Raw genomic sequence first — 18,085 nt, 5'->3', positions numbered from 1 at the left:
TTAATAACAGCTAATTAGTTGGAAAGAAATACACTTATTGATATTATTACCACTTTTTTTGGTCAATATCAAAATGAAATTGAAGCCTTTTATACATCCAGAGTTTCGAGATTCTTTGGAACCAATTTTGACCTTTCCCAGGGAGACCATAGTCTTTGTCAAGAACTGTGGAGGCTCTTGAGATTTTGACCCTACTTGCAAGTTAACAAGTTAGCCTAGACTGTGTCAGAGACACAGGGCTTCATCTATCACAGCAGAGCAGGTGGCTTGAGCTTCACATTTACATAGGTTCATTACCCTTCAGTTCCCCTAGAGTGATGCATAGTGGCCCAAGGGAAGCTGCACTTACATCACAGCTGTGGAATTTTCTCCCACCCGCCCTCCCCAAGGCTTCTATGGAAGATGCTGGCAAATATGTCCTCCCTTGGCTTTACCCTCAAAGGAGACATTATCTTTATTATCCTGATCAGGAAACATCTCCCCTCTGCTCTGGAATGAGACACATCTCTGTCTTTCAAATCTGCAGAGATAGTCCAGAATCAAACCTGATATATAAGCTGTGCAGCAGGGCCGTGGAGAATTGTCCCCCAACAGCCATGTTAAGAAGCTGTTTTTTTTTTTTTTTTTAACCCAAGCCGATCTTTATACCATTATCACCCTTTTTTGTTTTTTTTTTTTGTAGAGACAGAGTCTCACTTTATGGCCCTCGGTAGAGTGCCATGGCCTCACACAGCTCACAGCAACCTCCAACTCCTGGGCTTAAGCGATTCTCTTGCCTCAGCCTCCCAAGCAGCTGGGACTACAGGCGCCCGCCACAACGCCAATCAAATTCAATTGTATAATTTTGACTCTTGTATAATACCAGAATTTTGTCTTTATTCCCTATTGCAGTTTCATTCCCCCCCCCCCCGTGAATGACATATCTCTAGACATTAACAGAGAAGCTTACATTAGATGGATGCTTACCACCTGGGCAATAATTTCCAACAGTTCTTGAAAGTTTTATGCCAAGATCTAATAGCTTTGAAAATGTTTCCATCCTGGGAGATGTGGTTTTTTATTTCTACAGCCGTTAATTAGATAACTTTTTAAATATTGCAACAAAGCTAATCTTTTTTTGAAGGGATTTTAATTGTCATGAGTGCTCCAAATTTGTGCTAACCTCCCACTGCTTCGGACCATTAATGCCAAGAGCCCCCCTGAGGTGATGGCTGGTTGACCTTTTTCTCTCAGTAGGACTTAGCCTACCATGTGCAACAATGAACGCTTGTCTTGTGGTAGGCATATTTAATACACCAATAATTATAAGATGTCTCCCATTTTCTGAAATATTAAAATACACGTATATGGGTACCTTCTTAAGGACATATGACCAATAAGCTTAAGCTATTTGGGCACAGACTTTTAGGAAATCTTATTTTTTCCAGACTTCTTCCATCTTTGCCTTTCTTTTCATGTATTTGTGCATTCATTCATTCGTTTAGCAAACACTCAAGCATTAATTCCTACCATGAAAGAGACAAGTCAATAGTCAGTTTCATTTGAAATTACATTGTATCTTTGAGGCAAATTCAAACTATTTTGGTAGTAGATAATTTCCCTTATTCCAACAGTGCCTAAAAAGGGTAGCACATCTATAGAAATGCTTGCGTGTTTCCCCATGGTCTTCACGCCTGTCCTTTTGTAGAGTTATACGTAATTATTGCCAGGCTTGCTCCTAACTGAGAATTCTGCCCTGCCCTCGCCAGGTGGATGTCTAAGCTGTGGAATACAGTCATCGCACCCAGAGTTCAAGAAGCAATATTGTCAAGAGCCTCTATGAAAAGACAACCTGGCTTTGGGCAGACAACTGCTAAAAAACACCCTAGCCAAGGGCAGCAGGCAGTGGTGAAAGCTGCTCTCAGCATCTTGCTTAATAAAGCTGTGCTACACGGCTGTCCCCTCCCCAGAGCAGGTAGGAGGGTTTCAGGAAGGGGGAGAAACTCACATCCTTATAGAAATACTGCTCGGAATTTGTTTTGGGGGGAGCTTTTCCGTCTTTGTAATTGGAGAGTTGAATGTATATTTCACAACATGGCTCCAGAGCTATTTTTAATTATTGGCTCAGGTTTGAATTCCAGAGCTCAAGTAAAGTCTGTGCTGATTCACAGAACCCTGGCTGTGTCATTAAACAGGTCCATGATTTTGAAGGTCCCTATCTTTGATAATTGGAAAGACATTTTGCTTTATTCTGTGAAGGTTATCACTGCCCTGATTTGTATCATTTCAGAGCTAGACCAGCACACAGCTGATTTCAAAGGAGGAAGTTTTCCTTTATCCTTGGTTTCCAGTTATAATAGCTGTAGCAAGAAGAAAGAAAGCGGTACCTGGAGAAAGGTGAACACCAGTCCTCGCAGAAAATCTGGCCGTTTCTCTTCTCCCACCTGGAATAAGGCAGACCTGAGCAGTGAAGGTGAGGGCGGCCATGCTGCCTAGGAGGAGGTCGGCCCTCCGGATGTAGCGTCTGAACCAAATGTGCTTTTGTTTTTATCCCTATCCATTCAACAAAACAAAGTCCGAAGTATTTCGGTGCACATTTCCATAAAATAAAGTCTATAATGCCTACATTTCTAAAATAGGAATTTCAGGAGCCTCTTACCTGAAAACTGTCACTTTTATACTAGAATTCCAAAATTTAATGTTTCTGTATCTTACGAAACATCTTTGTTTTTTATAATTTGTTTTTCTTGGTATCTAGAATTAAACTTAATGTCATAAAATCATTGCATTTTGGCATATTTCTCTTTTATGTGTTATTCCAAAGCCAACCTTACACTTTAAAAAAAAAAAATGTAGAGATGTATTTGATAAGGTCTTTATAAGTGAATCTGTTTTACATATTTCTTTTTCATATATGGTATATACCATGTGTCAGGTTCTATTGTAGGCCATGGAAATAGCTGTGAAAACAGCCTCCCTTCATAGAGTTTGCAATCTAATAAATCATTAGATTCCATAGAATGGGACATCACATATGAAAAAGAAATATATAGTTTTCATTTTAACAAGAGATGACACATCTATCTCTGACGTTGTTAGACCTGTGCTTTTTGACATTGATGATAGGAAATCCAAATTTGAATAGAAAAGATGTTTCCCTCTTATGTGTGTTGTGGATTTCTGATACATGTAATTCATTTGCCTCCCCATCAAAGTATTTGTTTTATGAACGTCTATGCCAACTTTACAACAGTGGGGTTTCCAGATAAAATAATATGCCTAAAACCTTATATTTCTTAAAACGTAAAAAGCTGCTTTTAGTCATGAATGTATTTTCATACTTATTTGTATTTTATTAGTATATTTTTAAAAATAATGCTTTTACCTATATTAATCTATGCTAGGGTCTCTAATTACTCTAAGTTCATGATAGCAAATTGTGATCCTTTTTTTAATGATTGGGGAGTCACTGAACAAAAGGAGAGTTTCCTTATACCTTTTATTATTTATTTATTTATTTATTTATTTATTTATTTATTTTTGAGACACAGTCTTACTCTGATGCCCTACGTAGAGCGCAGTGGTATCATCACAGCTCACAGCAACCTCAAACTCTTGGGTTAAAGCGATCCTACTGCCTCAGCCTCCCTAGTAGCTGGGACTACAGGTGCCTGCCACAATGCCCAGCTAGTTTTTCCATTTTTAGTAGAAACAGGGTCTCACTCTTGCTCAGGCTGCCCTTGAACTTCTGAGCTCAAGCAATCCACCCACCCCAGCCTCCCAGATAAGGGTAAGTGTTATATATTGATAATTGGATATGTTTTGATCCTAAGAGCTTGTCATTACTTCCCAAAGTTAGTGTTTGATCCAGGGAGTGGGAGTCACTGGACTTCAGTCTGCCGATGCGATATGGGGGCTTCTTCATGACTTTCTAAAGTGAGGAATATACCTTTTACTTGCTCTTTGCTCTTTTAGTGCACAGAAGAGCTCTAAAATAATGATGATGATTATCTCCAAATATAGGTAACAAACCTGAGGTTCAGAAACGCTTGGCCACTTGCTCCGAATCACTTCTCCTGGAAAAATGGCATTCTGTGCTCTGTGTTTCTGTGTCTTGCAAGTCCAGTGCTGTTTGCTTTAGTCCGTGCCACCTAGTCCTGGGCACATGTAATAATCATGGGCACTCAGATAACTGGAGACCCACCAGGGCCCTTCACCTGATCATTTCCAAGTTTATTACAATTTCTATAGGGTATAGGACCAGCTTTCTTGAGCTTAAATAATGACCTAAACAGTAAGTGTTGCCAGTATATGCTTTAGAGTTAAAAGAATCAATAAAATAATTTGAATTTAAAGGTACTTTGGAAGCAAGAGCCCTAAGGGAATAGAGCTGTTGATAAAAGCAAAGATAAGGATTCCTCAACTGAGCTTTGCATGCTGTGTTAGTGGTACTGAGTTCAGTCATCTCAGTTGCCTGTGCAGGAGGCTACACCCAGAGCCACATCTGGAAAATCTCATGAGGCAGATATTAATCCAAAAACAGAATGGACACGCTGCAGAATCCATAGTCTGTTTTGCAGATCTCAAGATGCTCAGAGACAATGACCTACTCTATAGAAAATGATTACTATTTTTTTTAACAGGTCTAAAAAATAAGACGATATCACAGCTGAATTGTAACAAGAACGCTTCTCTGTCAAAACAAAAGTAAGTTCCCCTTTCAAATTTAACTCACAGCAGACAATAAAGGTAAATCAAGTAACTTCAATCATTATTTTAAATGTGCTGTATTCTCATTATTAGTTTGTGTAATGATTATGCTGTCAATATGATGTTTTAAAAAGTAATTGATGTCATTCAAATGCAGGTATTAAACAGAAATCCAATAAATGAATGACATCTAAAACATATTCGTTATTAAGACTATAAATATTATAGCCTTCATTTTTAATTAAGCTTAATGCATTCAACATGAACATATGGTTAAATCCTATATTTGTAAACTTTTAGATAGTCTTTAGATGATTTTTTTTTCACCTAAAATTTATGGAAACATGGTATGACTTAATTTTAATTGCTAAAGGTTTTTTTTTTTCTTTTAGAGAGACAGAGTCTAGCTTTATGGCTCTCAGTAGAGTGCTTTGGTGTCACTACTCACAGCAACGTCCAGCTCTTGGGCTTAGCCAATTCTCTTGCCTCAACCTCCCAAGTAGCTGGAATTACAGGCGCCTGCACAACACCCCGCTGTTTTTGTTGTTGTTGCAGTTTGGCCTAGGCTCTGTTCGAACCCACCACCCTCAGTATATGGGGTTGGCACCCTACTCGCTGAGCTACAGGTGCTGCCCTGCAGTGATAATTTCATTGATTTTCTTAGGTTGTTCCTAGGAAACTTTGATTATTACAGCTTATGAATTTGGGGTATACAGGATGATTTAGTTAATCAAAGAATAGAAATGTTTGGACAGTTTGTAAATAGGTCCCTATTATAGCCCAATAAATTGCTTTCCTATCATTTGGCAGGTAACATTCAGAACATGGAAGGGGGGGATGGAGAGAGAAAGATCCATTATCTACGACTTGTATCACTTTCCCAGTAACCCTGTGATAAAGGTGTAAGGATTCTTTACAGGGAAGGGAACCCAGGAATTGAGGAACTGGGAGAAAAAAGAAAAAGAAAACCTGCCACCCATGGCCATATAGCTAGCAAGTGTTATGTGAGCCAAGTTTGAAATTTATATTTGTTCCATTTAGCACACACCCTGTCCCCTAGACCACAATGTTTAGCATCTTAGTTTTATCTAGCCTGGGAGAAAGAAAAAAAGGTGAAGAATAGGGAGATTGGAATGTTGTAAGTGAAAGCAGATTTCTTTGTGAAATAAAATTTTATCCTATTAAGAATTTTGAGTAGGAGTTACCAAAATCCCATGGAGATTTCTTACCTTAGCATCCTGATCAGTCAGGATAGGGAGTGGGTTGTTGCATTAAATGACATTTATGAAATACTTTAAAGGATATTTAAAAACTCTTCTCCTACCCCACACCAAATCTCAAAAAAAGGGTATATTTGTCTAGATTTCTTTCCATATTGGGAATTTCTCTCACTTTGAAAAACTTTTTTCTAAACTCCGTGTTAGGTCTTTAGAGAATGATCTGTCATTGGTGTTGAATTTGGATCAGAGACTCTCTCTGGGTTCAGACGATGAAGCGGATCTTGTTAAGGAACTTGAGAGCATGTGCTCCAGCAAGTCTGAATCTGACATAAGCAAGGTGAGCAGTACACATGAGGGGAGCCACTGAATGGCTCTCCCCAACAGCAAAGGGAATTTTTTGGAGACACATATAACACTTATTCCCTAAAAGGAATTTATTATCGAATATTGTGATTAATACTCCAAATCAAACCATCCCTCACATTGCTTAAACAAGCCATTTCTTTTTTTTTTTTTTTTGGTTTTTGGCCGGGGCTGGGTTTGAACCCACCACCTCTGGCATATGGAACCGGCGCCCTACTCCTTGAGCCACAGGCTCCACCCAACAAGCCATTTCTTGTGATATCATATTTATACAGTAAAGGAGCTCTGTTTAGAAAGCCTGCTTTTCCAAATGCCTTTGAAAGACCCAAAGTTAAACTTGAAGATTAATTGCACAACTGAAATCACATCGATGTTATTGGGCAGCTTTCTGTATAAGCCTAACTTTGAGTTTCCTCAGACCTTCTCTTTATTATATTCCTAACTTTGGCACGTAAGTTATCTACATGTATCAGTAAGAGAGAATTATGGCAAGCATCACAGCAGGTTCCTGTTATAAAGAGCAACAACTTTCTTTACAAATGAAAGAGAATTGGCCTGTATAATGCGTATCATCATAGTATTTAAGCTGTGAAATTTGAGATCCAAATATGAAAACCAGTGACCCAGAATCTCAAAGTATGAACAACATCAAGTTCAACCTGTTTTGGCACTCATATATATGCAGCAAGTTTGACCAAGCCTCCTTGATAAATGCCTCTTATTTGAAAGGGAGCAGAAGATAGTTATGACTTGCTCAGGTTCCAAGAGACTCAGCCATTATGTTTGAATAGCAATGATCTCTATGACAAAGGAGAATTGACTATCCTATTTAATCCTGCTGGAAACAAACTGAAATACTTATCCACTGGAAAAATAAGTAATGATTACAGTCTTGTGTATTTTATGTCTTTTCTTCATGTCTCCTTTTTTGGTTTAGTGCCTATAGCTCAGTGGTTAGGGCTCCAGCCACATACACAGGGCTTGCGGGTTCGAACCTGGCCCAGACCTGCTAAAACAACATTGACAACTACAACCAAAAAAATAGTGGGGCGTTTTGGCGGCCTCCTGTAGTCCCAGCTACTTGGGAGGCTGAGGCAAGAGAATGGCTTAAGCCCAAGAGTCTGAGGTTGCTGTGAGCTGTGATGCTACAGCACCCTATTGAGGGCAACGAAGTGAGACTCTGTCTCAAAAAAAAAAAAGAAGTGACTCTTTTTCCCTATAGAGTTCATCTGGCTATCCTTGGACTTTCTAAAAACAGAGGGTGCCACAAAAATGTATACATATTTTAAGAAAGGAAAAATCTGTATTAAAATTGTAATACTCAAGTCACATTTGACTTCTGCAATTACAAGAGGTGCTCAATGTGGCTGGTATTCATCTCTTGTTATCTGTAGGTATTGAGTATTACAATTTCAATACAGCTTTTTCCTTTCTTAAAATGTGCATACAATTTTTGGCACCTTCTGTAGAATATTTGCCCCGTGCATTTTCTGTCACTTTTACTGGGAGGTGTCAAAACTTTCATGTGAGCGGTTCGGGATTTGAGGGTCAAGGGGAGTGCTTCTACTGTATGTTCATGGCGACATCCAGCTGTGCAGACGTGACTTGACAAATGTCTGTTTTTCAGATTGCTGATTTCGGGGATGATTTAAGGACGTTTGATAGTTCAGGAAACAACCCTGCATTTTCAGCAACTGTTAATAATCCAAGAATGCCAGTGTCACAAAAGGTAAGTTCCTTTTTCTCCCTAAAATGGGACAAAGAAGAAATGTTGTAGAACTGTCTTCACAAATCTTTGAGTGTGACTCATAAAGTTATTTTTAAACCACAGCTAGGAAATAGGATAAAGATTAAAGTGTTCATTCATTGATTATTCAGGGTTAGAAAAGGATGACATAGAATACCATTAATTTTATGCCTAAAATTTTACTACAAAAATTTGGGTGTCTTTTGAAAAGATCTCCATTGCTTTTCATTCTTGCATGCCAAATCTGGAAATATGTAGGGGCTATGTTCCAAGACCCTCCCATGGATGCCTGAAACCAGGGATAATCCCAAACCCTATACTAAATTTCTTGGTAACTGAGAAGGTTCCTAAATGACTAACAGGCAGGTGGCACAGGTACATTGAACAAAGGGATAATTCATATCTTGGGTGAGACAGAGCAGGATGGCATAAGATTTCATGATGCTACTCAGAATAGCCCACAATTTAAAACTTATGAATTGTTTCTGGAATTTTCCATTTCATATTTTTAGACTATAGGTAACTGAAACCACAGAAAATAAAATTGTGAATAAGGAAGTACTATTGCAATGCAAACTTCATTGTATTGGTTGTTCCATTTTATAATGTATTGTTTTTCATTTGAGAACTTAAGGTTTCTTGTATTTTTGAAGATGAGAGTTAATTACACCAAAGGGATGAGTGATAACATAAATGTCTTTTACATGTAAAAAAAACAAAATCCTCATTTTCGTTTTAGTCCCTAACTTGCCATAACAGGTATCATGGCTCAAGGAGACTTTCCTTTATAAACAAGACCGAAAGACAAATAAAAAAGCCAGGATTCTAATAGACTTCATCAATCTCTTGAAATAGCTTCCCTGGCAGCAGTGCTGCCCCATTATAGATTGGTTAATAAATGCCAAGAGACAGCACAGCATGTATTCTTGGGTGAACAGAAATAATAAAACAACTTCTGACTCATTAATGATTTTGTGAGGTTTCACAGAGGCCCTTAGTAACATGTGGTTTGATCACTAAGCCATGCCCATCGATTGCCCTTCACATCCTGTTCTCATCTACTCCCAGGGTGGTTTACAAAGGCCTGTGTGTGGGTGGGAGGGTGAGGTGCAGAGAGCAGGATTATAAAATGAGCATGCTGAGACTATTGAGCTTTGTCTATTGATCTGATTTCTTGGCAGCAGTGGACTGCACCACCCCTGCTGCCCCGGCTGCTTTGTGAGGTTTCTGCCCTAGCGAGCTACACATGCAGCTGTGTGCACTGGGGGTTCTCAGGGCTGGGGCCCCTAAGACGGATTCCAGAACATGATGCCCTGAGAAGAAAAGCATGCCTTCCAGCTCACTCTATCATAATGTCTGTCTCTCTGCAACCCCTCTCCCCCACTGGTGGGAGCCTTTGGCAAGTCGAGCAAAACCAGGAGAGCATTTAAGGGAAGATGACCTAAGGAAGTGACCTTGGGTCACTGCAGAACATCATGGTCAAAAATACTTAGTTCAGGGGCTTTCCCTTTGTCATCTTAAAATCCTTGACTCATTATCTGCATTTGATGGATTCCTTGGGAGCCAGGGCACATTTCTTGGGCTTCCAAGCCCCGAGAATTTAGGATTCCTTGTGGAACCTGTTCATGGAAGGGGCAGAGGGTCTGACAGAGGAACAGTGAGCCACCTCTCCACAGGGCCACAACACTTAACTGCATGAAAATATTTTGACTGGTAGAGACTGGCTGCTGCTGTTGAAATGTCTGATGGAGAAATATTTTGGAAGCCCTGCTTCTCTCTCACCTGACCACAGTGGGTTACTATAATACAGTACTGTCTACAAAATGTAGTACTGAAAGTCAGATAAAGCCCTAGCAGCTTAGGAGAGCTTTGTTTAAAAGAGACCTTTAAAAAGTCAGACCTTTTATACAATCCTGAATTTTATCAAAGAACCAAGTGGGTTTTTTAAAATGTGCAAATGGATGTGGGGATGAGGACAGCTGCCTCCCACTCATTCTCTGTCCTCTGAAGACACTTGAAACTTTTCTGCAGTAGCAGGCGTTTTTCTCAGAACCTGCCACCAGAGGGCGGAGTGGCTCTCCTTTGCCAGCCTTCAGGAAGATTGGCAGGCTCATGCCTTTTCTATCCTTCTGATTACTCAACTGGTATTTCTCAGTTAGATGCACAGTTTCTTCTGTTATCAGGAAGTAACTCCCTTTAAAGGCAAGAGCTTTCTGGGTTAGTTGAAATAAATCACTGTCTCCTTTGGGGCCAGAAGGCTGGCTGAGCTTCCATCAGAGAGCAGCCTTGTAATCACCATCATCCATTAGACAACAAGAATGAGTAAATTATCCTCCTCATCAGTATTTGCTGCAATATAACTTCTTACAGTTCTAACAAACAGTAAGGGAACATAACTGGGTTATTAACCAAGTGGCATGTTAACCAACCTTCTAAATTAAACAACAAATACATACACATACTTAAACCATCAGTAGAAAGACCAAAACTAATCAGTATGTTTTCCTTTCATGGAAATGCAAACTAATTTCCTAAAGCACAAGTTCTCATCTCTGGTGGCATGATAAACTCTACCTGAGAACTTTTTGTTTAAATCCCATTGTCTGGGCTCTGGCCCTAGAGGTCCTATTATAATTAGTCTGAGGTGTAGCCTAGATGCCTGGACAATGGGTTTTTTTTAAGCTTCCCTGGTGCTTCTCTTATGTAACTGGGGCTGACATCCACTACTCTAAACATATTTCCACAATCTGTCATCTTCAATCTCCTCCCATTTCTTTCTTTCCAAATGTGTCTTTAAAGGGGTTATGAAAACATAACTTTTTTTACGTGTATCTTGTTACATGTAATTTGCTTTTCCCACACCACATGGTACACCTCTCCACGTCTGTCCCTTAACTCTTTCTCTGACGTCTAGAATACTCTCCATGTCCTACACACCTTCAGGGACCCACCTCCCACGGCATCTTCCCTATGTTGTCCTTGTCTTCCTGCTCCCTATTTGCCCATCCAGAGGAATGGCAGTATCCTTTCAGCTTCTGCTAGATGCTTAGTATTGAATGAACTACACTGATTCTAACAATAATTTTTTTAAGCTACACAACTGTAACTTACCTTAGCCTCGTGCCTTTCTATGCAAATTAGAATTTTCTTTAACACGCACAGCAACATCGATTGTAACTTCTTAAGACAAAGAACTTATGAATTTTTTGAATGCTTCCCAGGAAGTATTAAACACTCTGAGAGTTAAGAGACACCTCAAAACCTGTGCTTGGCTTCCAGGGTGTCAGGAACATCACTTTAGTGCCGGACATGATGCTTCCGTCCCTTGCCATATTCCTGCACTCCCAGCCTTGTACTGCTGTGGCCCACACGAAACCCAAGTGATTCTCCATGTTCTCATCACACCTCCTCATCACCGCCACCCCCTGCCCGTACACATGCAGCCCCGACACCTCAGCCACAATTGTTACCTGTTGTGGATGCTTCTTGGTACTGCATTTCATCTGGGCATTTCCTGCCTCGGATCATGAAGTTGCACTCCCTTGTCTTCATGTTGCAAAGGGACAGACTGGACAAGTGTACACTGTGTGTGTCTCGTTTCCTCCCTCTGGGCCTTGGCACTAACCCTGTGGATTACCAGAGGGCGCTTAACAATAATGGCCTAAGTATTTATAGTGAAGTCAGCCAACCCCCATCACTTCTATATGCCAACTAGGCACTAGCCTTGTAATTTTAGAACATGCCATATTTTTTAAATTATGTACATGTTGAATTTGCAGGTATTTTAGACCAAATTATAAGTTGAAATTGGCCTTACTAGTCCCATGGCTAAAGTCCCATTGTATAGACTTAAAAGGTAATTTCTTATAAGGAGAAATGAGGTTGGATTATAGTGCCTGTATTTGTTTTTACAGTTATGTCTTGTTATATACTAACCAACCGACTCATCGTAAGCTATATAATTACTTTTTAGTTTCTTTCTGGTAACTTGACAACATCAGCTTCTCTACAAAACAAAAGCAGAATGTACGGAGCAGATTGTGTGTGGTTTTCTTTTACTTTTCTATTCACCTCTAACCCACCGTAAAGTACAAATGACGATGATAAGTCCCAGCCAGCATGTGTGTCCTAACCATCTGTAGGTCCGCCTTTCCCCTATGCTGACAGAGGAGACAGTTGGTCCTTGTTTCGGGATTCCCTAAAGAGGAAACTTCTGCTTTGTCAGAAAACCATTGCCTTCTTTCTTTCCTTTCTTCTACAAACGCATTTGTTCGAGCCCCTGTATTCGTCTCCCTTTATGTTTGACATTTGGGAAAAATAAATTGTTGAAACCTTAGGCAAATGTACACTAGAGCTGCACAGCTATCTTTCCCTTTAAGACTAGGTATGTCTGAAGATCTGGCACCCAGAGATTCATGTTGGTGATTTAGAGGTGGTTCAATGGATACATTATGATAGGCTTTAAAGAATTATTAGGACTTTAATAATGGGGGGAAATGGGATGTAAAAGAGATCAGAGTCAATCTTTAGAAGACCTTTGATATCACATGCTTAGGAATTTGGGCCTTGTTATGCTCTTCAGGAGGATTTAAATGATCCCATTCCTATGCGCCAACCTAGTCACAGTTCTTTGCCCATTTTGCAGACAATGTTGTATCATATAGGGGAGGAATAAGAAGCGTTAAAGATAATCGAGGTCTCCTGCCCAATTAACTGGGAGAATAGTATTAACCAGTAATGAGCCAAGAGGAAGAGCTTTAGAAATGGTGGGAATGAGGGAATGTAATAATTTGGGTTTTAGAAAAACTGAGTTTGAAATGCCAGCTCAACATAGAGGTGAGTTATGTTAATTAGTGAGTGGAAGGGCAGTTCTCAAACTCAGGAGATAAATGAGGTTTAAAGATAGAAATTGGGGAACTCTTTAATTAGAGATGATAACTGAAGCAGGTAGAATGAACAGAAGGGAAAGATCATTAGCTGTGTGAACAGAGAGAGCTAAGAGCAATACCACCACTGAATAGATCAGCAGAGAAAAGGATGTTGAGGAGTGAAGCTAAGAGGGGGTGTCAACTTTGGCTACACATTGGAACCACATAGAAAGTTTTTTTTAAAAAACCTATGTTCATGCCACATCACAGCACAACTAAATCTGAATCTCTGGGCATGGGGCCCGCTCAGTGGTTTTTAAATTCCCCATGTGAGTTCAATGTTGTAGCCACAGTTGACAATCGCTGATTTAAGATGACACCCAAAAGAATGCAGCTGCCCGCCAAAGCCAAACTGTCACTTTTCATTAAAGCCATAAGCACTTTGCCCAGTTTTATATTTTAAAACCCTTTTAATGGTTACATTATGGTTTGGTTGCATTATTCCTTTCAAAGAAGGAAGTAACTGCCTCAAACATTCAGAGCAGCCCATGCAGGAGCGTGTTTGTTCGTTTGCAGAATTTAATACAACATAGGGGGAAACACCTTGAGTGAAAGTGAGGGGACCTGCAGTCTTATCCACCTTCACCACTTTTTCATCTTTGTGGGCACATCATCTTTCCTCATTGGCAAAATGGGAGACATGGACCAGGTGACCATAAGAGTTCTGAAACCCTACGAAACTGAGAAGATGTAGTTACCAAGTACAGAAGATCTTGGTCCCACCTAATCTTAGAATTGCTGAGCAGAACCTTTATTCACTAGAATGTATGCTTCTGTAGAGCAGAAATGTTTCTCTTATTGTAATGCCAGTGTTCTGATTTGGACAGATGGGAGAGAAACTCAGGCATGGAAGGCAGGTACAACATGCTTTATCCAACTCCTAGGTGGCTGGTGAGGAAGCACAGAGGTCCGCCCTTATCCTGCTCCTGGTGGCCTGGGAGCTGAGTTACACATTCTATGATCCGTGATCCACACATACAGAGGTCTTGTTCACCTTTACACCCAGGGGAACAGTAATGGCACCATGCCAAGCATCAGTTACACAAGCTTGACTTCACTGTACACAGTTATGGCTATTTAGGAACCCATAGCACTTTTCTATGGGTAAGAAAGCCTTGACAACCTTATTTGTCCCAAAGCCAAGGCCATGGGGGAGAAAGCCCAAACTTCTTTTGTCTGTCCCTACACTTAACGTTCTGCTATATGCTGGGCATTTAGGACAATCCTTATCTTCATAGTAAATGCTTAAAAAATATCTGTTGATTATCAATTGAGTAATTGTCCTTTTTTTTTTAATTTTAAATATTTGAAAGTAGAAAGCAGAAAAGTTAGGTGACTTATCCAAGGTGATATAGTTTATTTGCAGAGCTATCTACAAATAGTTGGCTGGACTAGGAAACTTGGTGTTTTCCACATGCCTAGGATGTTGTGAGATTCTGTTGGTGAGATCTCAGACTCATCAGCACTTGATCCTGTGACTGCTGGGTTTAGGAGTTTTATAATACCACAAAGGGCCTCTCACTGAAAATCAAGCAGTAGGTCTTATTTTTTCATGAAAACTTAGGTCAAAAGAGAACCCACGTGATGGAGAGGAAAAGAGTTGGGGCTGCTAACAGAAATCGGTAACAATGCAAATGTGATAAACTCATTTGGTTCCTCTCTTCTCACAGGAGGTTAGTCCTCTCAGCAGCCACCAAACTACCGAATGCAGCAACAACAGTAAATCCAAGCCTGAGTCGGGTGTTTCAAGAGCTAAATCTTTCCTTCCTGTTCCTAGAAGTAAAGTCACCCAGTGTTCCCAGAACACCAAAAGAAGCAGCAGCAGCAGTAATACAAGGCAAATAGAAATAAACAACAACTCAAAAGAAGAGAATTGGAACTTACACAAAAACGAACCAATAGAAAAACCTAACAAATAGGCCTGCCTACAATATTCTCACTTTTAACTTATGTATATGTCATACAAAAACCATGGACAACACGATATAAATTCCTTTAAATGAATAAAATGTTTTCACTGTAATATAAAGTATGAGTGCGGGACCACTATTCAATATTTTGTAAAGAATGTATTTATAACCAACATTTTATTGCTTTTTATTAATTCTGTAGGATCAAACTTCAACACCAAGAAGTTATGCCAACTTTTCAAGTAGTTTTATAATAGAAAAATTATAATAGTTTTAATCAACATGTTCAGGGGTATTAAAACAGAACTGTGTACTGTACAGCTATACATATGTACATATGTATGTATACTTAAGGAAGTCCACCAATCATATTGCATACTACATGTTAAAAAATGCGTACAACATTGGCTTTGATAGCATTTTAAAATGGAGATCATAATTTTATGTCCATTTGATAGGGAATGACTAGAATGGGGCACTAACAAATCATTTCTAAACAATTATTTTCCATTAAAAGCCATATTAAGTATTTTGCCTGTTAAATTCTAGTTTTATGTTATAAATCTTTGAGTGGTTACATTATCATTCAGTTGCATCATGAATATATTTATGCTTATGAGTTTGCATTCTGAGTCCTGTAAAACATGAAATTATAATGCAATAAAAGTATTATCTTTCTTACAAAATTTTTGTACTGAAGTGGATATTTAAAAATACCTGCATAAATGCTTCAATAAATTTGAAGTTAATGCCCTCTACAATATTATTTCTAGTAGCACAACTGATAATAAAATTGATATTTTTAAAAGTGTTTCTTTTAAAATTACTGATGAAATTACTTATACAACTCACAGTTAAGATGCTTTGACACCAAATAAAATATTGATTTAGTGAAATCATTTTGCTGTACTTTCTACCTGTAGCTCTTTGTAGTTCATCTATGCAACAGATAGTTTGTGTTCGATATAGAAACATGCCTTCCATGTTGGTATTTCACGAGCTGTTCACAGACTTCCCCTTATTAGCAAGTATGAGATAGTTGGTTTAAAAACATTCACACTGAGCTCCAGCAATGAGGTACTTACTGAATAGAGCACCTTTTTTCATAAATACTAAAAATGTACTTTATACCAAGAATCATTTACTCAGATATCTAAGAATACTTACAGCCCACTTTTCCAGAATGATTATTTATATTGGAGTAAATACTCTTGCATAAATATTGTGTTAAACTTTACAAAAATGTCTGCAAGTATGTTAAACAAGATATAGTAAAAATTATGTCACATTGGGTAAGGTAGAGGAAGGCCTTTCTGTCAAGGAAGAATTCAACTCCAACTCTTGTCATTCTTTGTCTCTGTAAGGAGAACCCTGGAGGTGGCTCCGACCTCAGACACAGGGATGTGAACCCATGGAAAGACTAGAGCAGGGAACAGATCATGTGGGTAGGAGAGAGGGACTGTGGGGAAAAGGGTTGAACACAGTAACTCAAGGCAGATTCAAATCCTGGGTTCCCTGGTGTTGACACTCTCAAGTGTTTTCATAAAAAAGACACTAATCTTAGGAACAAAACAGAATGCTCTCAAAAATCCAAGACCAACATACCTAGATTCCAGTGGCTGTAAGGTATTTTTCTCTTGCTATGTATAACTGCATAGATTATATCCAGTTTGTTAGTAATAAGGGTTTGTGTTTTCTATTAACTGCTTTTCTAAAGATAAAGATCCCATTAATGCACTTAAGCACCAGAGGTGAGAAAACAAAACCAAGCACGGAATACATTACTAAGATGACCTGCAATGAGCCATGCAACTTTGGCAGTAACACTCAACATGTGCACTTTTTACAATTGAATGGAAGACCGCAAGATGTCTACAGAATGTGTTTAGAATGGGGCTTTTGAAATATAGGTAGAGACTTGTGGTCTTTGAGGGCAAACAGCCTCGGGACTGAATTAAGTGCTGACTTTTATTTACTGTGTGGCATAAGGCAAATTACTTAATCCTCATGACTTTTCTCAATAGTAAGATAAATGATCCCAACAACTCTACAGGTTGCCCGTGAGCAGTAAATGACACAAATCATTTCTACTTGCCTCGCTCATTCATAAAATAGTGAATCAATATCTCAGAACTTTTTGTGGCATTCTACAAAGGGTGCCAAAAAATGCATAGACATTTTAAGAAAGGAAAAAAATTAAGATTGTAATAAGTCATGTTTGACTTCTGCGATTACAAGAGGTACTCAAACATGACATGTATTCATCCTTCGTTATTAGTATATATTGAGTATTATGATTTTAATACAGGTTTTTCCTTTCTTAAAATGTGTGTATATTTTTTGGCACCCTCTGCCTGCTTATTTAAGCAAATATTAATAATCTGAAGGGAGGGATAAAGATAGAATAATAGAAGGGGATTTCAATATCCTACTTTCAACAATAGGCAGATCATCCAGGCAAAATCAATAAAGAAATATTGAACTTAAACTACATTTTAGACTAACTGGACTTAGATGTATAATGAATGTTTCAACTAACAGCAGGAGCAATATAAATTCTTCTTAAGCATACACAGAACATCTTCCAACATAGGTCATTATTAGGCCACAAAACAAGTTTTAAATTTAAGAGGATTGATATCCTATCAAATATCTCTTCTGACTATAATGGTTGGAAACTAGAAATCAATAACAAGAGAAATTTTACAAATACATGTATTTCTCCTGAGCTAATTCAAAAGTTCATGTCTGTTCAGAACGGCTTCAAACCTCGTCTATTCATTAAGGTAATATTATAGTAGGAGCTAGAAATAAAAGTAATGTCCGCCAGGCACCACCCTTCTTGGAGCTTACATCCTAATAAGCTGAGACATTGAGTAAATGAAGAAGCAACAAGATAATTTCTTTTTTTTTTTTTAAGCAATTTTTTTTTTTTTTTTTTTTTTTGTAGAGACAGAGTCTCACTTTATCGCCCTTGGTAGAGTGTCGTGGCATCACACAGCTCACAGCAACCTCCAACTCCTGGGCGTAAGCGATTCTCTTGCTCAGCCTCCCGAGCAGCTGGGACTACAGGCGCCTGCCACAACACCCGGCTATTTTTTTTGTTGCAGTTTGGCCGGGGCCGGGTTTGAACCCGCCACCCTCGGTATATGGGGCCGGCACCTTACCAACTGAGCCACAGGTGCCGCCCTAAGCAAGATAATTTCTGATTGTGTGTGTTCTCAAGGG

The 18,085-nt window shown here is 39.0% G+C and overlaps 1 protein-coding gene across 3 annotated transcripts in view; it reads left to right on the top strand.

Annotated features, from left to right (window-relative positions):
• Positions 1 to 15,746, top strand: part of CTTNBP2 (cortactin binding protein 2) — a 167,811-nt gene extending 152,065 nt beyond the window's left edge. For all 3 annotated transcript variants that reach the window (XM_053553629.1, XM_053553630.1, XM_053553631.1), the window contains 6 exons: positions 1,749 to 1,954; positions 2,270 to 2,452; positions 4,623 to 4,686; positions 6,114 to 6,246; positions 7,900 to 8,001; positions 14,618 to 15,746. In XM_053553629.1, coding sequence (XP_053409604.1) covers positions 1,749 to 1,954; positions 2,270 to 2,452; positions 4,623 to 4,686; positions 6,114 to 6,246; positions 7,900 to 8,001; positions 14,618 to 14,866 — 937 coding nt within the window. In that variant the 3' untranslated portion in view covers positions 14,867 to 15,746. The remainder of the gene's footprint in view (positions 1 to 1,748; positions 1,955 to 2,269; positions 2,453 to 4,622; positions 4,687 to 6,113; positions 6,247 to 7,899; positions 8,002 to 14,617) is intronic.
• Positions 15,747 to 18,085: the final 2,339 nt, after the last annotated feature.

Source organism: Nycticebus coucang, chromosome 11 (assembly GCF_027406575.1).
Source record: "Nycticebus coucang isolate mNycCou1 chromosome 11, mNycCou1.pri, whole genome shotgun sequence".
Lineage (NCBI taxonomy): Eukaryota > Metazoa > Chordata > Mammalia > Primates > Lorisidae > Nycticebus > Nycticebus coucang.
Note: the sequence above shows the minus strand (reverse complement) of the source record. Positions and strands in the feature narration are given on the sequence as shown.